Source organism: Sus scrofa, chromosome 8, assembly GCF_054392235.1.
Source record: "Sus scrofa isolate SSC_HxYL_T2T_F1_AM1 chromosome 8, Sscrofa_HxYL_maternal_Yorkshire_Landrace_v2.0, whole genome shotgun sequence".
NCBI lineage: Eukaryota > Metazoa > Chordata > Mammalia > Artiodactyla > Suidae > Sus > Sus scrofa.
The window spans coordinates 37,391,478-37,417,795 of NC_139390.1; the positions used below are offsets into that span (position 1 = coordinate 37,391,478).

Here is a 26,318-nt window from a genome sequence, read left to right on the forward strand (position 1 = left end):
ATTTAAGGTGAGAAGGGAGACAAGATTAAAAATTATGATAAATAAAATTTGTCATGCAATATTCGTTTTGTACATACATGTCGGTATAATTATTTTTATCAGATATATGTCTTTTAAAATTGGTATTGCCGAATCCAGAGGTATGCACATTTAAAATCTGTATAGTGGAGTTCCCGTTGTGGCACAGCAGAAACGAATCTGACTAGGAACCGTCAGGTTGTGGGTTCGATCCCTGGCCTCACTCAGTGGGTTAAGGATCTAGTGTTGCCATGAGCGGTGGTGTAGGTCACAGACAAGGCTCGAATCTGACATTGCTGTGGCCCTGGTGTAGGCCGGTGCCTACAGCTCCAATTAGACCCCTAGCCTGGGAACCTCCATGTGCCATGGGTGCAGCCCTAAAAAGGACAAAAGACAAAAAAAAAAAAAAAACAAAAAAAACTGTATAGACCCTATACAATTTGTTTCTAAAATATCGTGCTATTTTATATTCTCACAACCCAGAAAAATACTGTTTTTCACATCTAGCTGTAATGTGTCGAAGTTACTCTTTTGAATTTGTGAGTTTTGTAGACATAGCACTTCACTGTTTTAATTTTTCTCTGATTAGTAATGAGATGTTTAACTTTTTCTATGTTTTTTGGCTATGTGAATTTCCTTCGTGGAATGATCATGTCTTTATAAATGGGTTTTCCTTTATAATATTTAGGAAGGTTTTGTTTATTAAGGCAAGGCTTGTGTGCCCCAGTCCAGGTTGTCTGTGACCCATGTCCATTTTCATTTATGTACCTGTATTGAACCAGCTATTTAAAAAATTAGAATATCAACCCTGATGGTATTCTTTTCTTCTACATGTGGCATGTATTTTCCTGGTTGATCATTTATCACTGTATTAGTTTTCTATTACCACATAACTAATAACTACACATTTGGTAGCTTCAAACAACACAGATAGACTATCTCACAGCTTCTGTGGTGCAAGAGTCTGAGTACAGGTAGCTGTGTGTCTCAAAGCCTCTCACAGGCTGAAATCTAAATGTTGGATGGAGCTACCATCTTATCTGAGGCTCATAGTCCTCTTTTAGTTCCCTGGTTTTGGAGTTGTCAGAGGCTTGAGGTTGTAGGACTGAGGTGCCTGCTTCCTTGCTGGCTGTCTGCCTGGGGCCATTCTGAGCTCCTGGACATGGCCCACTGTTCCTTGTTACATGACCTCTCCTCTTCAAGGCAGAATCTCTAGCTTTGCATCTCTCTGACTTCAGGGAAGTCCTGGCACCTCTTTAATCTGATGAGGTCATGCCTACCTAGTATGGCCTTCTTTCACATCAACTCAGATTCAGCTGGCTAGAGACTTGATAACATCTGCCAAATCCCTCTGCCATTTTCATGTAATGCAATTTAATTACAGAAGTTCTTTTGAATCATTTTTATTAGATTCTACATATAAGTGATGTTATATGATATTTGTCTTTTTCTAACTTAATTCACTCAGAATGGAAATCGCTAGGTCCATTCATGTTGCTGCAAAACTTATTTCATTTTTTGTGGCTGAAAAATACTCTTTTTTTTTTTTATAATTTTAAACGAATTTTCTTTTTTTTTCAATTTCCCCAATATGTTATTTTTTTCTACTGTACAGCATGGTGACCCAGTTACACATGCATGTATACATTCTTTTTTCTCATATTATCATGCTCCATAAGTGACTAGACATGCATAATATTCCATTGTATATATGTTCCATGTCTTCTTTATCTATTCCTCTGTTGCTGGACATGTAGGTTGCCTCCATGTTTTAGGTGCTGTAAATAGTGCTGTAGTGAACACTGAGGTGCATGTATCTTTTCAAATTGTTTTCTTAATAATAAAATTTTTAGTCAAGAATAATTTTAGATTTACAGAAGAGTTATAAAGATATTGAGACTTCTGGGATGCCTAGTTATCCCTATTGTTAATGTCTTACATTGGTCATAAGATACATTAGTCTTAAGTAATGAGCCAGTATTGACACTTCACTGTTAACTGAAATCCGTACTTTATTCGGATTTCCTTGGATTTTTGCCTAAGAGCCTTTTACTTTTTGTCCCATGATCCCATCCAGGGGGCCACATAACAGTCATCATTTCAGTTCCTCTAGATTTGACAGTTCCTTTGACTTTGACTTTTCCTTTTTTAGGTGATCTTAAGAGTTCTGAGGGGCACTGTGCAGGGATGTTGTAGTGTCCCTCGGTTTGGGTTTGTCTGGAGAGTGCCTCTGTGTTGCATAGTTAGTGTGTTTTTCTACATGGCAGCATTTAGTAGTTTCTAAGAACAAGGATTTTGAAGTCAAGCCTCCTGAAGCTGATTCCCATCTTCACCGCTTACAGATTGTGTGACCCTGGGCAAGTTATATAATTTCTCTGGGCCACAGTAGAACACTTTAGTCGTATCTTATCCTCCCTTGAATGGTTAAGAGAAGATAGATCATGAAAAGGCACTTAGAGCATAGCACAGATTAAATTCTTTGTAAATATTAGCTGTTGTTATTGTCACCATTGTTGTCAAAATAAGAAATAGGCTTGTCTTTTGAGGAACTCGTGGTCCAGTGTGCGAGACAGACATGGAAACATAAAAATACATTTTTAAGTATGGTACAATTAAAGTCAGTATTTTCTTTCCATGTTGCTTTCATTTTCAGGCAGTCCGTTTTGGAGGTGGATTTGCAGTGATCAAGTTTTGGGGCTTGGAGTGTATTAGACAAGAGATTCTTGAGATACTGGAAATATAGAGAATTAGTTTAGAGTAAAAAGTTTTGTATCAAGAATTTGTGGATGATACAGTTGAAAGAAACTCAGCTGAGTGTGCTATTTACAAGCAGGCAAAGTTGGAATGCTGGAAATCTCTGGGCAATTAGTTCATAGCACAAGGTTTGATGGAGGCTGTGTGGAGGATACAGTTGAAAGATGTTGATCTGAGTGGCCTGTGCTGTTCATCCTTGCGTTTGGCCCTTTGGAGAGCACATTGGAAAATGTGATAGGAATTCTCTCGTGATGCAGCAAGTTAAGGATCTGGCATTATCATTGCAGCAGCTCAAGTCACTGCTGTGGTGTGGGCTTGATACCTCACCTGGGATTTTCACATGCCATTGGCATGGCAAAAAAAAAAAAGTGTGATAAATGTTTTGTACCATTGTCTCATGCTTACTTCTCCCAGATATAAAATAAATGTGACTAACAATACCTTTTGTATACAAATGTTCATGTCAGCATTATTCATGATAGCCTCAAACTGTAACTATAAATAACAGGCCATGAACAGGTTACTGGATGTTTGAAGAGGAGAATTGGAAGAGAGATTAGGATTAAATAAAAAAGCGAAATAAAGTAGTTAATGTAGTACCTACCTTGAGACAAGGAAAAGATTACAGACTTTGTATATTTTCTTATGAGTTTGAAGGCAAGAATTTTTTTGCCACTTGGAGGCATTTGTGGAACTAATCAGGATCTCCTTTAAGAGACATCCTAAAAGTTTTCATGAGCATTTGGATCGATTTTGATTTTTAGTAAATAACAAGCCTTTGCTTCCAATACCCAATTTTTAAATGGTTTTCAGAGTCCAAAAGTATGGCTCTAGTAGTTTTGTTTTCGGAATCACATTGTAACTTTGCTTGTTTACTTCTTAAAGCATTCCACAAAATGATTAAAGATTGAGTTACCCCATGTCTTTTTGATTTCACTCTTGCAGTTCTACCTATTGAGCAAGATTGTCCCACAGTAATAGCTCAGCTGTCTGGCATTATACTAATTACACAGTTGCATGATGACTGGCTTCCTTAGTGATGCCTATGAGAAATTCCTAAAGTATAGTCTTCGTGTTTATATATGTTGAAGAGTATTCTGATTATTTTTAAAATGATATCGTATCATCTTTAAATTTCTTTAGCTACTCAAGGATTGCTCAGTTTAGCACTGTTGACATTTTGGGCTGGATGGCTTTTTCTCGTGGGGGACTATTTAAGATGTTTAGAAGTATCTTTGTCCTTTGCTCACTACATGCCAGTTTCACCCCTCTCCCAGTTGTAACAACCAAGTTGTACACAGATGTTGCCAAATGTTTGAAGGGGGACAAATGCACCCCTTGTTGAGAATCACTGAGCTAACCTCTTATACCCAAGTAACTGCTAAGGAGATAAAACATAATGGATACTTGTACTGTTTTGGGAACCATGAAAGCCCAAATTCAAATCCCAACTCCACCCCCACCAAACTGTTCACTGTCTTACTCTCCTCAGCTGCAAAGTGGAACAGTGATAGTTTCTACCACATAGCATTATTTTAAAGATAAAAACAAAATATATAGATATAGATACAGTTATATGTAATTGTTTCTATGAAGGCCTTAGCACAGTCTGCACAATCAGAGGCAAAGGCCCTGGCCAGGTGGCCAGGGATTATCAAAGTAAGCTAGAGGAAATGTGAGAAAGGAAGGAAAAAATAATCATAATAAATTTTTAAAAAGTAAAGGACCTAGCTAGCAAGATGCTGGATGAAAAGGAGATGCTCAATAAATGTTAAACCCTACCCCACAGCTTTCCCTTGATGCTAGGGATATTTTAGTTCTATGTCTATTCATAAATTTCTTCACTCTTCGTGTAATGTTTTAAAACTATAAAACAAACAGAAGATATTGACTGTGTAAAATAATAAAGAATCAAGCAGAAGATATTGATTATGTGAAATAATAAAGAATAATACAAGCAGAAGATATTGACTGAAATAATAAAGCAGAAGATATTGACTATGTGAAATAATGAAGAATAATAATACATGTTAACTTTGGGGGCTATATTTAGAAACAATTGTAGCATGAAGACTCAGCACAGGCTGTGGAGTTTCATAGAACTGAATAGAAGACTGACCTGTATCACTTTTGTGAGATGGGGAAACTTCGTTTCAATTTATTTCTAAAGTTGAGGTATTGCTGATACCTGCCTCAGAGGTTTGTTCTAGTGATTAAATGGGGCAAATGTCTGGCACATAGCAACATTCCGTAGGTCATAGAAGTTATAGTGTGGTACCAGTAAGTGGTACGGATTGAGAGCCGGTGCAGTGACAGAGGTCTTCAGTGAGGAAGTAGCATTTGAACTAAGCCTTTAAGAGCTTTCAGGATTGATGTGAGTAGAAAGGAAGAGAATGGATATCGTAAACAAAGGCCAGCTGAGAAGACCAGTGCTTCAGAATGTTTGGGACACAATAAGTAGATGGGTTTTTGAAGCTGAAAGGTCACACAGGGAAACATTCTCTATTTTTTTAGGGAGAGATATAATGAAACCTGCAGAATTGGAAAGGACCTCGAAGCCTTTGAGTCCAAATTGTTCTTTCTGACAGTAAGAAAAGAGGGGCCCAGAAGGAGCAAGTGAATTGTTGAAAGCCTCTTAGTCTTTGGAAGAGTTAGTTCTAGCATCCAAAATCACCGTGTTACCTCTTAGCCTCTCCTGGAAAAAATAAATAGATATAGAAAAAAATATAGATTAAAAACTGTTAAATAAGATATGTAAATACTCTTTATTTTATGAATTAACTTGCCAAAAGCCATACTTTATTCAGGGTAGCTAGACTTGGCCTGAATACAGACAGCTAGCAATCCAAATAAGCATGTTTTTTGATTGTCTACTCTGTATTCCAGATACTGGATATAAAGATAAACCCGACAGGCAAAGCCCCTGCTGTTACAGAACTACTTCCGGAGGACGTCATCACCTATAAATTAATTTTTATGTATTTATTCTTTTTCGCCTTCCCATGGCATGTGGAAGTTTCTGGGCCAGGGATCAAACCCGTGTCACAGCAGTGACAATGCTGGATCCTTAACCCAGTAGGGAACTCCAAATTTGTAACAAAAAATATTAAATAGTGAAAAGTGTTTTGCAGAGGATTAAAATGAGGTTGATATGGGAGTCCCCCGGTAGCTTTCACATGCCCGGGGCACAGCCAAAAAAAAAAAAAAAAAAAAAAAAAAAATGAGGTGAGGTGATAGGATGTAGAATAATCAGCAAGCTACTTTGAATTGGACAGTTGGGCAAGACTTCTCTAAGGGAGATATCAAAGTCTAGATCTGAAGGACAAGATCTTTGAATTCGGGGGTAAAAAAGCCTTCTAGTCAGAGAGAACGGGTAGTATGCAGGTCCTCAGACCGAAATGAGCTTGTCAGTTTTCAAAGCAAAGAAAGAAAGGCCAGTGAGGTTGGCTTTAGTACAGAAGTGGGAGCAACAAAGTTAGGTCAGTAGGAGCCAGATCATTTTGAGTGATTCAGATTTTACTCCAAGTGAACCGTGAGGCCACTGGAAAGTTTTTTTTGTTTGTTTTTTTGGGGGAAGGGGGTACGCTGGTCTGATGTGCTTTCTCTTTTAGAAGATCATTCTAGCTGCTGTTTCAGGAAAGGATTACGGAGGGTAAAGGCCAGTTAGGAGGCTGATGATGATGGTGGCTTGAATTAAGGTAATGTAGATGGAGATATTATTATTATTTAGATATTTGGTATGTATTTTGGATGAATAATATACAGCTGTTGGTGATGCTTTGAGTATGGGGGGGTAGGGAAGAAAGGAGAAATCAAGGAGAATCCTAGATTTTTGGTATAAATAGCTAGGTAGATATTTAGGTGTCATTTACAAAGATGAGAAACCAAAGAACAAGTAATGTGGGGGTGGGGGATGGCTAGGGGAAGAGAGAAAGCATCATACGTTTACCATAGCCAATTGAAGATGTCCATTTTTTATTCAGCAAGTATTTATTGAGTATCAACCACTGCTCTTAGTTCTAGGAATATCGTATTTTAAAAAGACAAAAATTTCTGTCCTTTTAGAGTTTATATTCTAATGGATAATTAAAAATAAGACATATGAGGTAGCAAAAAATATATTTAAATTTATCAGTGAGCTGGCTCTTTTGGTCAGTATAGGAAATGATCAGCCATGGAAAGGAATGAAATAATGCCATTTGCAGCAACATGGTTGGACCTAGAAATTATGACGCTAAGTCAGACAGATAAAGATAAATATCATATGATATCACTTGTATATGTAATCTATAAAAATGATACAAATGAACTTATTTACAAAACATAAATAGACTTACATAGAGAACAGACTTGTGGTTACCAAAGGGGAAAGAGGAGAAATAGGGATAGATTGGGAATTTGGAATTAAGAAGTATACACTACTATATATAAAGTAAAACAACAAGGACCTACTGTGTAGCACAGAGAACTATATTCACTATTTGTAATAATCTATATTGAAAAAGAATATACATATATATGTATAGAAAACTGAATCACTGCTGTACACCTGAAACATTATCAATCAACTATACTTCAATTTCCAAAATATAGGAAATGAAAAAATAAGATATATGATGTACAGACAGTGGTAAGTGCTGGGGTAGGATATATAATAAACTGTGGTTAGATCTGGGACGTCTTCACTGACAAAGGGACAGGACAGGAGGCTTGAAGGAGGTAAAGGAGTGAGCCATGCAGATACCTGTTGGAAGAGCCTCCTGGACATCCAACTGGAAATGTCAAGTTGAGAGCTGGGTAGATGAGTCTAGATTTAATTAGAGGTCAGAGCTGAAGGTATAGGCTTGATGGTCGTGTGCACAGAGATGGTCTTTCAAGGATGGGACCAGATGATGTCACCAACGAAGAGTATGTAGGTAATGAAGGGAAGGAGCTCCTGCAACCATCTGGTATCTGAGGAGAACAGGAGACACCAGGAAAAACTAAGAAGCAGCAGCATTGAAGCAGGAAGAAAAACAGGTATATGTGGTATCAGAGATACCAAAAGACATTTGAAAGAAGAGAAAATATAAGATCCTGTAAGAATTCCAATGTGATGGGAACAGATACAGGCACTGGGTTAGGTAACATGGAGCTAGCTCTTTGGCAACCTTGACAAGAGCAATGTCGGTGAAGAGAAGGGGGCAGAAAGTCATGAGACTAGTGGCAGAGAGACTGGTGTAGGTGAGAGAGGGAAGAGTTTTAAGAGTGAAGTCCTTTTGAAGCCCAGAGCAGGGAAGCAGATCATAAGGGGAGGATTGGCCACTTGAAATGTTATCCATGGTAGTAGGAGGGAGAGCAGAGAGTCTGGGGACAGATGCAGATAGGTTGGTAGGTTTGATCATGGGCCAAGTAGGGACCTCTCTGATTGGTTCTATTGTTCTTCATGATGTAAGTTCATTAATGCGGCATATTGGATGCCAGGTTTAAAAAGGAGGAGATGGTACATATGAAACAGCTGTTTATGGAAATGCCTGACCTACTCAACTTGCAAGTGTTGCCTCTCAGATAATGATCTGGTGTGATTTTTATCCCTCAGCCAAAAGGTTAGAGTCCTATCAGGAAGCTGTCTCTGAAGATGAAGATTTCGCCGACACTCTCAGTGGCTCCCTTGGCAATATGGCAAAGCCAAGGACCCCCAGCTGCAGGACGGTTCACAATGGGCCTTTGGGAAGTAAATCCTCGAATCATCTCAGCGGGAGCTGTTTCGCTCTAGGAAGTGGAGAAGGAGCTGGTGAAGTGCCTCATTCCAGACAGGCTGCTTTCAGTAGCCCCATTGTAAGTGTGAATGCATGACTCGAATCTTGTATGTCCACAATGAATAATAGTAGAGCCAAACACTGTTGTCTTTTCTATGTGAGGAGAGACCATAATTGCACACACATTCACAATGGCCTAATTTTGGAGATAATTCATTGTTGAGAGACAGTATATCATTTCTGTGGGAAAAAACAACAACAACAACACCAACAAAACTATGTTTCTGGTCAGGGTCGGTCATGTCTGAGCCTGTGGGGAAAGCTGCCTTGGTTTCAGGGTCATGGCTCACTTTCAGAACTAGCAAAACTTTCCAGAGGTATTTCACAGACAGGTAAGTATGTCTAATTGATAGGCAAATTTGGAGGCCTCTTGGTATCCTCCAAGGCATTTTTTTTTCTTTGTAATCTTTCCCTAAACTCCACCAAATCTGTGACCTCTTCCCCATTCCTAGTCCTCAGAAGGTCATACCTCGGGGTGAGTTCTTGAGTCCTGAGGGGAAAACCTAGAGGAAGGACCGCATGGAAGATGAGAAAATACGCTTGTATCAAAAAACTATAAATCAAGTTTTGCTGTACTTAAAATTACTTCTGTTAGAATGTCAGCTGCCTTCTCTGCCCTCCCCATTTCATTATAACTCTCCCGTTTGGCCAAAATGAGGATTCCCCAGACATGAGACTGGTACGTGGCTGGTGACCTCTGATATAGGTGACACAACAAGCAAAGAATTCATTTCGGGGAAACTTTGTGTTTCTAAGTTGAATTTATTGTATGAATTTCATAGTAGAGATACAATCTGAGTAGACCCCAGGGGTCTCATTTCTTCTGGAAGGCCTTGAGGGGAATCTGACTCTTCTCAAAATTCCAACAAATGTGGGATTTCAGCAACTAGGATGATCATTTCACTGTAACTTACCCAGAGCATTCCTGTGGCTCTACGTATGGAATATATGTTAGAGTCTTTATCCTTTATCAGGTGATTATAAACATCTGGACTTTATTTTTCTCCAGCTTCTGAAAAAAGGGGAGGAAAGAATGCACACAACCTCTCCTCTGTATGCACTTTCAGGCCATATCAGAAATGGTCTATATTTCCTTCTGTTTTTGTCAAGTTTGCCCATTCTTGTTCTGATCTTTTACATTTCCCATCCCCCTGAAGGGAACCGTATGTTGACTCCTGTTTGGTTGGAAGTCAAGGGTATTAGCGACCTGGGAGCTGTACCACAGCCTCCCTCTGTTTCCTGATCCAGCCTCGCTCTCTTCCTGGAGCAAAGGTTTATTTCCCAGTTTAATGTCATCCCGATTTTAATCCATTTCCCCCATCTAAAATTTACTCCTCTCTTACAACTTGCCTCTGTCTACCAAATGTGCTGAAAAACTTCTTTAGGCATCATTTCTTCTAAAGACTTCTCAGACTCTTCTCAGCTTCCAAGTTCTGTTTACATACTTGCTCCTGCCCTGTAGTCCCCTGGTCCTTATGGCATTGGCTTTATTTCCACCTCTGACATAGACCTCGCTCCTTGAATCCTCAGCATCTAGTTCAGCATCTCGCATGTCCATTCTCAGTGAGGCTGCTTAGTATGCTCAATCTTCCCATTCAGCCTGTTTTGTTTTCAGTTGCCCTGTACTCCAATGCCATGTGTCATGCTGATTCTCTAGATGCTCTGGGGTTGCTGTTTTGTGTCTTCTGTACCATCCCCTTATATATAGGATAAAGAGGTCTTCCTTGCAATATGAGACCATTTCTCACTCTTGCTCGAGAAACATCAATTCTATCTTTCATGGAGGCCAAAGATTACTTTGAGCAAGGTGTAGATCCTTTGACCTGAAAAATTAGCATCTATAAAAACTTGGCATGCAACTCTAAAAGTCCATCCTTGGAGCCCAGATTGAGAACACCAGCTTGAAAGCACACTGAGAGCTGTGCTGGCCAGAAGTGGAAGCTCATAAGAGAGCGCCCTTCGTGGGGGAGGCAAGGTGAGAGTCACAGAGCTAGGATCCAAGGCAGGGAGCAGGCAAAGGGGTGCCAGCTTGGGGAGTTAGAATGTCATTGAAGACTGAGTCCTGGGTTCTCATGACCTATTTTGGAAATAGAAACTTTTCCTTTATAAGTCAGTGTTTTTCTGCTTCTTTAACCCTCCAAAAGTTTTCATTCAGCAAGTATGCTATTCATTCTGCCTAGAGTGCTGTCCTCTTACATCTTTATGTGGCTGTTTTCTTTTTTTCACTGAGGTCTCAGCTCAGATGTCAACTGCTCACCACTACCCAATCCAAAGTACATTCCATCACCCCTACTCTTGTCTCAGTCTAGAAGCATCTTGTTTATAGGTTAGTGTTTAGGATCTGCTGTCTCCCCCACCTAGATGTGGGTTCCATGCACCCAGGATATCATCTGTTCTGTGCACCCCACTTTCCTTGAGGAGTGCCTGATACCTTAGATCAACAATAAATATTTGTAGGTTGAATGAATGAATTAATGGATCAGTGGAAGACAATGGGATAATACTAGACTAGACACTGGGGTATAAAATGAATACAACATGCCCCCATCTTTCAGCTTTGTTCTAGGTGGAGGCGACAGACCTATAAGTAAATAAATATAATCCTGTTTTAAAGATGCAGTAATGGTAGTTAATCCAGAGTATAGTGTGGGCATGAAGAAGGGAGTAGTCAACTCTAAGAGGGGGTGAAAAGGGAGCAAGAAAGGCTGCCCAGGAGTTCCCTTGTGGTGCAATGGGTTTAGAATCCAGTGTTGTCACTGAAGCAGCTCAGGTCACTGCTGTGGCACAGGTTCAATTCCTGGCCCAGGAAATTCTACATGCCATGGGTGGGGCCAAAAAAAAAAAAAAGGCTCCACAAAAGACACAAAAGAGGTGAAACTTTATCTATGGTTAAATTAACGAATAGGGGTTTGCCAAGTAAAAAAGGAAGGAAAGGGACTTAGGGTAGACAGTGTGTGGCATGTATGAAGGCTCAGAGCCACAGGACCAGAGAGAACAGCTAGTGGAGGGGGAGCATCCACGTGTCGTCATTGGCCTTTGTCTTTTTCCGTCAGGTCTGTGGTATTTAGGAATCTGAGGGAGAAGGCATTTGTATCAATATTTAAGCCAAAGTTGTCTTGATGGAGTGGCCAGTGGGGAATGAAATAAAAACCTCAGGTACAGGCGGAACTGGGGCAGGAGTAGGGCACAGAATTAAAGCCTGATAAACTTTATCTCCCACGTGGATTATCTTTGCCCATTATTAAACCATGGACATTGTAATTTTGCATAACCAATTAAAGTGGGTCTCTGTCATTCTCAGTTTTAAAACTGAACAGTCAGTATATAGTAAGGCTACCCAAAAACTTTGGCAGACAACATGAGAAGGCAAGGAGAAGTCTTGGCTTATTTGCCAAGAGAAGTGTTTGCTTATTTAATGTGGATTCATATAGGGGGCAAGCAAAAAAAAAAACTAAGAAAAGGGAGGGGGAGAGGAAGGAAGGAAGGAGGAATGTGAAATCTGCAACCTGGTAGGAAGGCACATCATGAATCACAGGGGCAAATCTAAAATTTCAAGTAGCCAGATGGTATCTAAGATGAGGACAAGGATGTTGGAGTCTCAGCATGAAACAGATGAAGCTTAATTTAGTTATGGGAAGCTGTCCACATCATGCCCTGTATTATCTAATTGGGGTATATGTTTTTGCCACACTTAAAAAAAAATGCCCTTCTGTTTATATCTGGACTCTAATATATGGCACAAAGGAATATATCTCTAGAAAAGAAACAGACTCACAGACATGGAGAACAGACTTATTTTGCTGAGGGGGAGGTGAAGGGAAGGGGATGGACTGGGAGTCTGGGCTTAGTAGATGCAAACTATAGCATTTGGAGTGGATAAGCATTTGCTGTGTAGCACCCACCGGGAACTGTATCTAATCACGAGTGATGGAACATGATGTAGGATAACGTGAGAAAAAGAATGTGTATATATATGTATAACAGGGTCACTTTGCTATAGAGCAGAAATTGACAGAACATTGTAAATCAACTACAATAGAAAATTTTTAAAAATGTCTGTTTGAGGCCAAGTTGGTGGTGGTGGTAGGGGGTTTATGTATTTGTTTTCTAAAGAGTAATATCTTTTTAATTTGTTTCTCCACTGCTTTGCTTAGGAAATATAAAACCAGCAAGTGTTCCATAGTAATGCGCAACTGTAAACTCTTATGACTTCTCCATGTGCCAGGTACTGAGTTAAGGATTTATAAGGTATGCTCGGGCATAAAAATGAATGAAATAAAGCCATCTGCAGCAACATGGATGGGCCTAGAGATTATCCTATTAAGTGAAGTAAGGAGACAAAGATGAATACCATATGATTTCATTTACATGTGGAATCTGAAAGAATGATTCAGATGAGCTTATTTACAAAACAGAAATAGACTCACAGACATAGAAAACAAACTTACGCTTACCAAAGGGAACAGGGAGGAGGGATAAATTAGGAATTTGGGATTAAAAGATACAGTATTATATATAAAATAAACAGCAAGGACCTACTGTATAGCACAGGGAACAATATTCAATATCTTGTAATAACCTATAGTGGAATAGGATGTGTATAATTGAATCACTTTACTGTACACCTAGAACATTGTAAACCAACTATTCTTCAATTTAAAAAAAAAATATGTAAGATGCAGTCTTTAAAGGAATTTACCCTCTCTGTGGGGAGAGGAGTGCACCTTCATGGAATCATTTAAATCAGGATCGTGTGGACCTGGTTCCTGGTTCCTAATAGCTGTTCAGAGAAGCCAGGAGCTGTCCACCACAGAAAAAAGCAAGTTATTTTCGTAGTACAAGGTCTCCTTGAGAAAGATTTGGATCTTAGGAAAAACACTTGTAATACAGTCTATGATAAGAATTGCATGTGAGGAGTTCCCGTCATGGCTCAGTGGTTAACGAATCCGACTAGGAACCATGAGGTTGCGGGTTTGATCCCTAGCCTCGCTCACTGGGTTAAGAATCTGGCGTTGCTGTGGCTCTGGCATAGGCTGGTGGCTATGGCACCGATTAGACCCCTAGCCTGGGAGCCTCCATATGCCACGGGAGCGGCCCTAGAAAGGCAAAAAAAAAAAAAAAAAAAAAAAGAATTGCATGTGATAACACTATACTTTCTCTTCATTTCATCATCTAAATGTCTTAGTCACTAGGGATTAACTTATTTTAGAGATACTAACTGAAGTGGAAGAATATTCCATTCCTGCCACTTCGTTTTGACATGGATCTTCAATCTTCTTCTCGGCCTGCCTACCTGCCTGCCTGCCTTTTTTTCTTTTTAGGACTGAACCCATGGCATATGGAAGTTCCCAGGCTAGGGGTTGGATCAGAGCTGAAGCTGCCAGCCTATGCCATAGACACAGTAACGAGGGATCCAGGAATACAAGCCGGATCTGCGACCTACACCATCACTCACAGCAACACCGGATCCTTGACCCACTGAGCAGGGCCAGAGATCGAACCCTAAACCTCATGGATTCATTACTGCTAAACCACAGTGGTAACTCCTGGGCTGCTCTTTTAGATATTATTTTATGATGCTTTTAGGGTCTTGTTGGTCCTGAGTTCCTCACATTTATTTTGACAATACTTTTTATATACACAGTTTTGCTGACCAGAGCCCCAGCTTTGGTCAGTAACAGTATCTGCTTTTCTTCTCAATGGTCACAGCACAGGTTCTTAAATTCCCCAAATGACATATTAGATTGACTTAATGTCAATAGTGAAAGTTACAAACCTTTCATTAGTCTTAAATTAACTTCGAAATGAAGTAGAGTCCTTATGTTCTGAAGCCAGTTATTCTTCAATGCGGAGACCAATGGCACAATGAAATCACTCTTAAGGTCTCTACCTCAGTCCTAATCATGTTCCGAAGAATGAAGTTTTCTTATAAAAAATGGCCCTGGGGAAACCTGTGCCTACTAGCAGCTGCTTCCTGGTACCCATTCAAGGCTATGAGAAGAGCTACAATAGACCTATTTAAACATTTCTTAAACTTATTGCAGTAGGGAACTCTTTGGGGATTTGCTTAACATGTATAAACGCTTCAAGAGGGCTGCCTCTGGCATCTCTCAGCAAGATTCGCAAATGTCAAGTGAGAAAGAAGTCTCAGACGTTGCCACTCTCTTCTGACTTGGGCAAGGATGTCCTCAAGGAAGGGGTGGTTCTCCGAGCTGCTGAAGACCCAGTACAGGCACCAGCTCAGTGTTACTGCAGGAAACATCGCCAACTTATTAATGAACGGCTGTCAGATCCACTAAGATTCAATTAAGTGTATTAAGATTCAATACGATTCAGGAGTTCCCATCGTGGCGCAGTGGAAACGAATCCGATTAGGAACCGTGAGGTTGCGGGTTCGATCCCTGGCCTCTCTCAGTGGGTTGAGGATCTGGCATTGCCATGAGCTGTGGTGTGGGTTACAGACATGGCTCGGATCTGATGTGGCTGTGGTTGTGGCATAGGCCAGCAGCTGTAGCTCTGATCTGACCCCTAGCCAGGGAACCTCCATGTGCTGCAGGTGCGACCTTTAAAAAAAAAAAAAAAAGCCAAAAAAAAAAAAAAGATTCAATAATATTCCATTTTTGCTAAGTCAAATATCCCAGAACAGTAGAGGCAGATGCATTGAGATGGAAATTTAAGGATGCTCTGTGACAGGAGAAATCTGGGACCTTTGAAAGCCATTGTGGTCCAGGAAACCTGCCTGAAGATGAGTGTATAATTCAAGAAGGAAAAGGAACATTACATTATTTGGGTTTCTGCTGTGCTGATCACATCTCACTTGTTGTCCCATTTACTTTATTTATATGGCCACCCTATGAGGTAGGTGCACTTTTTACCATTTTTCAGAAGAGGAAAACAAAGCTCAAAGGGTTAATAGGTAAGCTGCCTGAGGCCTCCAGGATGTAGGCAGTGGGTCTAGGACCTGAACCCCAACCCAAATAATTTCCAGCCTCTGCTCTTTTCTTATTGTGCCTGTGTGAAACCTCACCAAACTCCTAAGCATGAACTATGAGCCACAGTCATTCTGAGTCTAATATCACACATCTCTGCGTTTCATTCTGTTCTTTTAATCCCCTCTCCTGGCTTTTCTTGCCAGCAGCCAAGACTCCTCGACAATACAAGGGCACTTTTGTGAAAACTTGATTCAGGAGAGGTGGTCCTTTTGACTTGTCTGAAACATTTCTAAAGCAGTTGACTACCTGTTACAGGATGAGAAACAGATTTCTGCTACAACATTCTCTCTTTTAAACCTCTGCTTCTCAAGGAGCATGAGAAGTATTGTGTTACACAAGATGAAGTTTTTTCCCCCAATAAACAAACTTCTTAAAACCAACTTGTAAAAGAAATTAGATAAAAGAGAAGGACATAGGGCATCATTGTCAAATATCTTTGATGATGAAAAATCCTAGAGGAACCCTTGGATATTAGCGTCTTGTAGAATATGACTAGGAAATGCAGAAGTCCTGTTAGCCTGCTTATAGTAATTTTTATTTTCTTGGAAGAGATTTTATTTTATTTTTTTTGTGTTGAATTTTTTAAAGTATCGTGGATTTAGAATGTTGTGCCAATATCTGCTGTACAGCAAAATGACCCAGTCATACATACATCTACATTCCCTTTCTTATATTATCTTCTGTCATGGACAATGGAGGTCTGGTTTTTAACAATAGTAGTGACTTGAGCCATAAAGTATTTGGTTAAAATAGCATGGTATGGATAACACTTCATTTAAAAAAAGTTTGCTCTTCATCAGTCGCTGTTGGATGAACCTATGCCCAAGGTAGAATCCTAGACACAATAAAATAGAGCTTTGCACCGTGTATTTCAAAATAAGAAAACAGCCATTCAACTAGATTTTGGTGAAAGGCATTGTTCCTCTCTCTTGCTTGGTTTAAGATAATAGTCAAGGTAAGTCTCCACTAATATTATGCAGTCTGGATTTTCCATTTAATTTTTTGTCTTATTTCCCTATTCACCTCCCATAGCACCATGTACATTAAGTCTTTTTTAGACGAATAATGTTTACTGCCTCATGCTTCACAGATTCCAGTTAGAAAAGCTACTTTTCCATGTAAATAAAAACTCTTGTTTTTAGGTACTTAATGTAACACTCCTTTGTCTTACTGGATCTTCAGGAAACAGATGTGGTACCAGATACCAGGCTTTGGGACAAGTGTAGTCAGATTACTCCTCAGCTCTTTACTCCACTGGATGATGCTGTCCCAGATCCGCCACTCGAGACTCTGTACATCATCGACTTCTTTATTGCGTTGGCAATTTGCAACACAGTGGTGGTTTCTGCTCCTAACCAACCACGGCAAAAGGTAAGGTCCCTAATGCAAGCAAAGATTACCTTCTGGAAGAGAACTTTGAGCTTAAACATACTTGTTCTTTGAATAGTAATTAATAATTGTAGCAGCTCACATTTGTACATCACTTAATCTGTAGTCTCAGTTTAGGATATTCTAAGTGATTTACAGGTATTACTATATTGAATCCCTCTCAACAGCCCCATGAGTTAGGTACTAAAACCCTGCTATTCCCCATTTTACAGATAAGCTTAAGTAACTTCCCCAGGGTCACAGGACTAGTTTGTGGGGGAGGTAGGATTGAACCCCAGAAGTATGGCTTGGTGCTACTATACTGTTTTGCCCCTAAAAGGATAGCTGAGGAGAGCAGTTCTTAGGAAACGTGACTCTATTCATTTTGCTTATTTCCTTACCAAATTAAAGCTGTCTGTGAGACTTCTGAGACCACCAGTGCATGCCCTACATCAAGCAAAACCTATTGGATTCGTTATCATGTTTAATGATAATGTACCTTTTCACATACCACTTGGGTTAAATGTAAACTCAATCACTCTCAAATTCAGTACATCTATAATATACTGAAGTTCTGCAGCTCACATATAAGCTGGATTTTTAAAGTCTCTTTGCAGCTTAGAATTCATGGACAATTCATTTTCAATTACAAGGAAAAAGCTGTTTTTGAGATCAGTGATTGACCACTTGCTGTGCTATCTTCCTTGAGTATAACTATCTCTCCTTTTGCACACATCCACTTAAAATTCGATTTGCAGCACAACCCAATTAAATTTTAATTTTTCATTAGATCATTTGGCAACTTCAGAAGTGGTCGATTTTAACAAAAAATAATTTACTTCCCATTAAGCTCCCATTTGATCAGAAACTATATTTTTGTAAGATTTTGACTAGAAATGTGCTCTTTGAAAACTGATTATGTAGTTAGAGGATAAATCACTGAATGTTCTGTTTTTCTCCCCATAAAACACTGTTTCATACATATCTGTTTCCAATGCAGACAACTTTTGGTGTTTTCTGCTTAAGAAATGTTGTTACCTTATCCCCCCAAAACATAATATTCAATGGCCTGAAAAAATCTCAATAGGCATGTCAGGTCCTAAGCTTCACGCTAGTTCAGGGTAATGATAGAAAAGCAGTGAATAAAGATCTACTTAGAATTCATGTGTGTTACAGAAACCTTATCTCTGGTTGAATTTTGACTTGTCATTTCTGAGTTACCAGCAAGTTTGAAAACTGACCAGCATGAGTCCCTCAGATTGTCATAAAATTAAGAATTATTAGAAAACATTTTAATTCCCTTGAGAATTAAATGAGAAAATTTAATTTTTCTAAATGAGAAAATGTTAGGATTCATTGGTCTCCCCAATTAGTATTAAATTCTAAATTTAATCACTGATAAGAACGAAGATCTAGAAGAAATCAAGTTATGAACAAGAAAAAGTTCTATAAAAATAGAAATTTGAATTCACATTGTGATGCTAATAATTCTTCAATATACTACTTCATTTTTTTAATTCATATTAACAACCTCTTTTAGCATCTGGAAAATGAAAGGAAAAAATAACGTTTCGTCATCTTCTTTTTTTTCTTTTTACTGCCACACCTGCAGCATATGGAAGTTTCCAGTCTAGGGTTGATTTGAAGCTGCAGCTGAGGCCTACACCACAGTCACGGGAATGCCAGATCTGAGCCACATCTGTGACCTACACTGCATCTTGAGGCAATGCTGGATCCTTAACCCACTGAGTGAGGCCAGGGATTGAACTCATATCCTCATGGAGACTATGTTGGGTTCTTAACCCACGGAGCTACAGTGGGAACTCACATTTTGTTCATCTTTGATTTACTTTCTTCCAGTGTTTCAAACGTATATTATTATTAGTTTTTATACTATTCATACTGTTTTTATAGTTTTTTTCAATATTGCCCTGTAATCTCTATAAACTTGATCTTTATTTAAATATTATAAAACATTTTAAGAAGATGTTTCTAATTTTCTATTGTTGCATATTTGCTTGTAATTTTATTTATTTATTTTTGCTTTTTAGGACTGCAGCCATGGCATGTGGAAGTTCCCAGGCTAGGGGTCAAGTTGGAGCTGCAGCTGCCAGCCTGCATCACAGCCACAGAAATAAGGGGTCTGAGCTGCATCTATGACCTACACCATAGTTCACGGCAGTGCCGGATCCTTAACCCACTGAGCAAGGCCATGGATCGAACTGCATCCTCATGGATACCAGCTGGTTTTATCTCCACCACACCACAACAGGAAGTCCCCTTGCTTGTAATTTTAAAGTGTTATTGCTAAGACGCACATAATACCGATTATTATTTTTTTACATTTTGAGTTATTTCCTTAGAGAAATTTTGAAATTTCTATTGAAAAATTATTTCAATAGAAAAAATGTGCCCACTGCGAGCAATATTACCATTTTGTCTGTTACCATCAGTTGTCAGATTGCTTCTTAAACTGTTGGAGAAATTCATAATGCCATCGACAGACATTAGCGCATCTTTTCATTATGGTTCTTTTTATTTTTATGAATGTTTTCTGCAGCAGATGTAAGTGTGAAGCAGGCTGCTGGTCCTATAAGAGTGGCATGTCTTCATATCTGATTTTTTTTTACCCTAGTTTGACTTCTCATTTCTTCTCAATACTGCAACCATCCCATGTTATCTTTCCTAGATCAGACTCTCTTCTCTGAGTGGAATGCCCATTAAGTCTTTGGAAGAAATTAAAAACCTGTTCCAGAAGCTGTCTGTCCGAAGGTCAAGTTCGCCATCTCTTGCCAGTGGGAAGGAGCCATTCTCTGGGGTCCCAAACGCCTTTGTGAGCAGACTTTCCCTCTTTAGTCGCATGAAACCTGCTTCCCCTCTAGAGGAAGAGATCTCCCAGACGAGTGAGAGCCCCCAGGGCCGTGGGAGCTTGGCTTGTCCCACAGAAACCGAGCAACAGAGCAGTGATGAGGGCATCACGGACGGCAAGGTGGGATCCCCGCCTGGACAGCCCTCAGCCTCCAGCCTGTGTTATGAGGCCGAGAGCCCGGATGAAGCAGCCCTGGTGTATGCCGCCCGGGCTTACCAGTGCACGTTACAGTCCCGGACGCCAGAGCAGGTGGTGGTGGACTTCGCTGCTTTGGGACCATTAACATTTCAACTCCTGCACATCCTGCCCTTCGACTCCGTAAGGAAAAGGATGTCGGTTGTGGTCCGCCACCCCCTTTCCAACCAAGTCGTGGTGTATACAAAGGGTGCGGATTCTGTCATCATGGAGCTGCTCTCTGGGGCTTCCCCAGGTGGGTTCATCCAGGACTGAGAGGGAGGAGATGGGGAGGGCTCGGAGAGGAAAAGCCCACTCTCAGTGGTTTGTTTGTCTTGTCTTCTAAAGGCAAACAAGCAGATTTTGGGGCATCAGTCGCACTTGGTGAAGTAGGGAAGGGTGCCTGGGATTTGGTGAGAAAGCATGTACATCTGGGGGTTACACAGACCAGGTTTCAAATCTGGATGCTGACATTAGCTGTGTCTTGATAATGTTATCTAACTGTTCTCAGCCTTTGCCTTCAATAAGTCAGGATTATGGTTCCTGAGAGTTTGTTTTTGTTTTTTGGATTTGTTTGTTTGTTTGTTTTTAGGGCCACACCTGTGGCACATGGAAGTTCCCAGGCTATGGGGTTCATTGAATCAGAACTGCAGCTGCCAGCCTACACTACAGCCACAGCAACCTGGGATCTGGGCTGCATCAGCGACCTACATAGCAATGCCAGATCTTTAACCCATTGAGCGAGGCCAGGGATTGAGCCCACATCCTCATGGGTCCTGGTTGGGTTTGTTACTGCTGAGCCAGTGAGAGATCTGGTTCCTGAGGGTTTTAATAATATACTGTATACAGTATATGCAGTGCCTCCACCCAGAGCCCAGAGAGTGGTAAATGCTCAATGAGTGACAGCGTTATTATAATCATTGTTATTGTCATTACTGTTGATGCGGAAACGGTTTTTGTAATAAGTTCTTAGTATGTTTCTCTCCCAGGGAGAAAGAAACAAGGGAAAGATTTATTCTTAAGGGTCACTGTTATTTTGTATTATTATTATTATTATTTTTTTGGCAATTTCCACAGCATGCAGAAGTTCCTGGGCCAGGGATAGAACCCGAGCCACAGCAGTGACAACATTGAATCCTTAACCACTAGGCCACCCAGGGTTCCTTTTATTTATTTTTAAAATAATTATTCTTTTTATTTTCACTGCCCTTTTTTTTTTTAATTATTTTTTATTGTCTTTTTACAGCTGTACCTATGGCATATGGAAGTTCCCGGGCCAAGGGTCAAATGGTAGCTGCAGCTGCCAGCCTATGCCACAGCCACAGCCATGCCAGATCTGAGCCATGTCTGCAACCTATGCTGCAGCTCGTGGCAACACCAGATCCTTAATCCACTGAGTGAGGCCGGGGACTGAACCTGCATCCTCACAGAACCAATGTTAATTCCTTGACCTGCTGAACCACAACAGGAACTCCCAGGGGTCCCTTTTATAAATGCACATTTGGGATTCAAAACTACAAGGCCATTTGTTTGTTGAGATTTAATTGGGCAGACTGGTGGGGAACACTTGTGTTTGTGAATTATTTCAGATGGACCAAGTCTGGAGAAACAACAGATGATGATAAGGGAGAAAACCCAGAAGCACTTGGACGACTATGCCAAACAAGGCCTGCGTACTCTGTGTATCGCAAAGAAGGTGAGGCTGCTTAGTTCACCCACTGGCTTCATTCCTTCCCATGTTTGACTCTCATTTAATGAAAACTAGCATGTATTAAACACCATCCAGGCATCAGGAAAAGGCATTGGGCCAGTAGCTCTCTTTTTATAGAGCTTCTTTATTCCTTATACATTAGTTGGTTGGAGTTTGTTCCAGAAAGGTGCCTAAAAGTTATATTCTCTGAGTTCTCACATGTTTTAATATAGCTAAGTGCTTTTGTGTAGAAACTATAGTTGGGCTGGGTGTAAAAATCCCTGGATCCTCCTTTCTTTCTTTGAGAACCTTGTAAGTGTTACTCTCCTGTCTTGCAGCATTAAATGTGCTTTGAAAAGAGTGAGGCCAGAGACTGGTCTTCCATTGTCCCCTTATATAAGTTCTTGATATTTTTTTCCTGATATGCTCCTAAGTCTCTATCTGCACATCCAGGTAAATTTACTAAATATTATCTCAGTATTGATTATTTTCTATTGAGAATAATTCTGGAACATAGTGTTTTCTTCCTAAATAAAAATGGAGGTAATAACAAAGAAGAGAGAGCTCTAAGAAGTAATTTGAGGGATGGGAGAACAGACAGATACCAGAACCACCCCTGTGAGGGCACAGGAGTGAATTGGTCACGTGTTTGGTGGTCAGTTTTATGGCTTAATATTGACCATATCAGGCTGCTCAGCTGTAATGAAGCTCTGCAAGGCCTCACATCCTTAAGTTACCCTCCCTCATTGATAAGCCAGGACATCCCCAGGCCCTTCCCTACAGCCATGGCCACAACCACATCCCCAGCTGCACTTATGGACCATGTTTCTTCCATCAGTGCAGACCCAACTAGCTCACTGTTTGAGAGTGGAGCTGTGGCAGAAGTTGGAGACATCTACAGAGGTGGAGAAGGAGCATCTAGTAAGAGCTCATGCAAGGGAAGGAGGAGTTTATGGGAGGAGGGACGGCAGTTAGTTGTAAAGATAGGACAGAGCTTTGATGAACGCTGAAGGACAAGCAACAAAGAACAGTCAGCCCACAGGGGAAAAACTGGAGAAGAACCGAAGAGACCACCCCTGCCAGCTCTCTCCCCACTTCTCTGTAACTACCTCCCCCTCCCCAACACCCCTTTCTGTCGTCTTCTCCCTCCCTGGCTCTGAGTCCTGTAGCTAATTTTTGCAGTGCTGGAAGCCAAAGTATTCATTTTCCCTCCTTCATCCTGGGCTGTAGCTAATAGAGAAGACGGGAACATGTAGATCAAAGCATCAGTGCTTAATGGCTGTCTAGTAATTGCCAAACCATGGAGCTCCTGGGGGGCCTGAATTGGAGGCTGTAGCTAGGGCTGGAGACCAACATCGGGGTCTTTCATTTCTCACCAAATACTAGCTCTTGGGAACTGCCTTAGGTAAAGTGGAGCCTATTGTCCACTCTAAGGCTCTTACTCAATCAGTGACAGGAAGCATCAAAGCCTGCCTCACACACAGTTGGAGGAAGAATGATGAATTCAGGATCAAAACAGAACCTTCTGCCTTTTTGGTAGAGTGATCTTCCACTGATAAAAATGTAGCCCAACAGATAGGAGACTCTCCCAAATCAAATTACCTTATGGGCAAGAATGAGTAGATAGAGAGGTTGCCTCATGTCCTCCACTCCATGCTGCTTTATAAAAACTGAATGGAGATCTCTTCCTCTAGGGCAACCTGAAGACAAAGGGAAAATGTATCATTGGTGCCTCCTCTAGGAATTCCACTTCATTTTTTGTTTGGAACAGGACTTTCTTGCTTCACCCATACGGCCGCCTCTTTCTTTTTTAAAAAAATTTTTTTGAGGAGTTCCCATCATGGTGCAGTGGTTAACGAATCTGAGTAGGAACCATGAGGTTGTGGGTTCGATCCCTGCCCTTGCTCAGTGGGTTGATGATCCGGCATTGCCGTGAGCTCTGTGGTTTAGGTTGCAGACTCGGCTCAGATCCCGCGTTGCTGTGGCTCTGGTGTAAGCTGGCAGCTACAGCTCCGATTGGACCCCTAGCCTGGGAACCTCCATATGCCGCGGGAGCGGCCCAAGAAATGGCAAAAAGACCAAAAAAATTTTTTTTTTGAAATTATAGTTGATTTACAATGTGTTGATTTCTGCCATACAGCAAAGTAACCCAGTCATACATATATATAGTCATATATATATATATATATGTATTTTTTTCTCATGCTAAGTAACCCAGTCATATATATAGTCATATATATATGTATTTTTTTCTCATGCTGTCTTCATCATGTTCTATCACAAGTGATTGGATATACTTCCTTGTGTTGTACAGTGGGAGGCCTCCTCTTTCTTTTAACCTTTGCAAATAACTAATCCCATAAACCAGCTGTTAAAAGAAATCAAAGGTGTTGCTAGCTATATAATATAGTGAATAGTCCTGACACCATTTTCTCAACTACACTATTAGAATCTCCCTGAATTTAACTCTGAATTGGAGACTTTTCCCAACTGCATACTCCCTGCTTTAATTAAATAGATCAACCCACTTGCATCACATGTGGTGCTTAGAATTAACCAGAGATGCTAGTCTCCAGGGTCCATCCCTCATCAGCATGACTCTGGTCTGATTATAGAGCCGGTGAAGTTTGTCACCAAGTGGTATAAGGATAGGGACCTGGCCTGGATGTACCCAGAGAGAGGAATACCTAAAGCAAGTTCATGGCTTGACATTTTTCCCGGGTTGGTCTTTACAGGATCATCATACAGCCTAGCCTCATAGCTCTTTTCTTCCTCCATAGGTCATGAGTGACACAGAATATGCAGAGTGGCTGAGAAGTCATTTTTTAGCTGAAACCAGCATTGACAACAAGGAAGAATTACTCCTTGAATCGGCCATGAGATTGGAGAACAAACTAACTTTACTTGGTAAGTAGACTATGCTGTATTGTCTGAATGGAGAATTTTCAAAATGAAACTCAGTGTCTCTAAATCAGTTACTCACCAGTGCCTTTTTTCGCTCACTTCGATCTAATAGCTGTGTGTGGTTCTACCCACCCTGTCCAGTTTGATTTCTACCCAGCTTCCAATCCTTTCCATTCCATTGTCCACTCTAGTGAGCTAGACTTCATGTGTGGTGGGGTCAGAGTGGTCATCTGAAAGATGATCGTTTAAAACTTGAATGCTTGGGAGTTCCCTGGTGGTCTAGTGATTAGGATTTGGCCCTTTCACCACTGCACCCCAGGTTCAGTTCCTGGTCTGGGAACTGAGATTCCACATCAAGTTGCTCTCAAAAGCCAAAATAATAATAGTAATAAAAATTTAATACTTAACATAGAGTACAAAGTGAAGTAAATACCCTGGTTCAAGAGAAGAAAGGTAGTTTCTTGCAAGGCATTGGATAAAGTATTTAATGTATGCTGTCTTTTTGAATCCATATAATAAATCTCTATTGTATTTTGGAGAAACGTGGAGCAGAGAGCAGTTTAATGACTTGTTCAGAGTCACAGGCCAGGTACTGGCAAAGCTAAGAGGAAGCTCAGAACTACTTTCCTCTAGACTCATATTCTTTATTCTCTGCCTGCAACTAGACTAAGGAAATTTATTTCTCTCTCACATCCTGGTTTCAACTAGAAGTTGCACAACTGACACTTCTTGTCTCAGATTGAGCTGCATCTTAAAATCCCCTGGAGCGCTTTAAGATACACTGATGCCTCCCAGGGATTCTGATTCAGTCCATCTGATGTGTGGCCTGGGTGTTTGAATTTTTCAAAGCTCCCCCAGTGGTTCTGAGAGGCAGCCATATTTTGGTTGTTGTTTTTTGTTTTTAGTGCTGCACCCGTGGCATATGGAAGTTCCCAGGCTAAGGGTCACATCAGAGCTGCTGCTGCCAGCCACAGCCACAGCAACGTGGGATCCAAGCCACTTCTGTGACCTACACCACAGCTCACGGCAACACCTGAACAAGGCCAGGATCAAACCTGCATCCTCATGGATACTAGGCCGGTTCATTACTGCTGAGCCACAGTGGGAACTCCAGCAGCCGTGGTTGAGAAACACTGCCTGAGAGTCTGAACATCTAGATCCTAAGCTAAGTGCTTACCCGCCAAGACAACAGCTTCTGAGCTCCATTTCTCTGGTTCAGACAAAAGCAGCCGTCCTCCCTGGACTCTGGCCAATAGAGTAATGATCTCACTCCTAAGTCGTTTCTCCATGACTGTGTGAGTGGAATGAATCCACATTTCCTCATCTGCTGTTCCAAACCCAAAACTGCTTTGGACATTTAGTGCAAAACTCATTCAGCAGCGAGAGCAGGCCTGATGTGATAAGAAAATGTACAGTGTTGGGAGTTCCATTGTGGCGCAGTTGTTAGCAAATCCGACTAGGAACCATGAGGTTTCGGGTTCGGTCCCTGGCCTTGCTCAGTGGGTTAAGGATCTGGCATTGCCATGAACTGTGGTGTAGGTCGCAGACACGGCTCGGATCCTGCATTGCTGTGGCTCTGGCGTAGGCTGGTGGCTACAGCTCCAATTAGACCCCTAGCCTGGGAACCTCCATATGCCATGGGTGCGGCCCCAGAAAAGGCAAAAAAAAAAAAATGTACAGTGTTTATTACCTTAATTAGTGTGATTGTTGTCATTCGTAAGGTTTGCTGAAGAAATACTAATATGTTTGAT

At 40.8% G+C, this 26,318-nt stretch overlaps 1 protein-coding gene across 21 annotated transcripts in view; it reads left to right on the forward strand.

Moving 5' to 3' along the window:
• The window catches only part of ATP10D (ATPase phospholipid transporting 10D (putative)), a 122,742-nt gene that overhangs the window by 60,779 nt on the left and 35,645 nt on the right, over nt 1-26,318 (forward strand). For 20 of the 21 annotated variants that reach the window (XM_084971956.1, XM_084971963.1, XM_021100569.2 and 17 more), the window contains 5 exons: nt 8,351-8,589; nt 16,745-16,933; nt 19,620-20,229; nt 21,563-21,669; nt 24,444-24,570. In XM_084971956.1, coding sequence (XP_084828082.1) covers nt 8,351-8,589; nt 16,745-16,933; nt 19,620-20,229; nt 21,563-21,669; nt 24,444-24,570 — 1,272 coding nt within the window. Of the gene's footprint in view, nt 1-8,350; nt 8,590-16,744; nt 16,934-17,517; nt 18,552-19,005; nt 20,230-21,562; nt 21,670-24,443; nt 24,571-26,318 lie in introns of those variants that run through there. The other variant, XM_084971968.1, reaches the window with a different exon arrangement.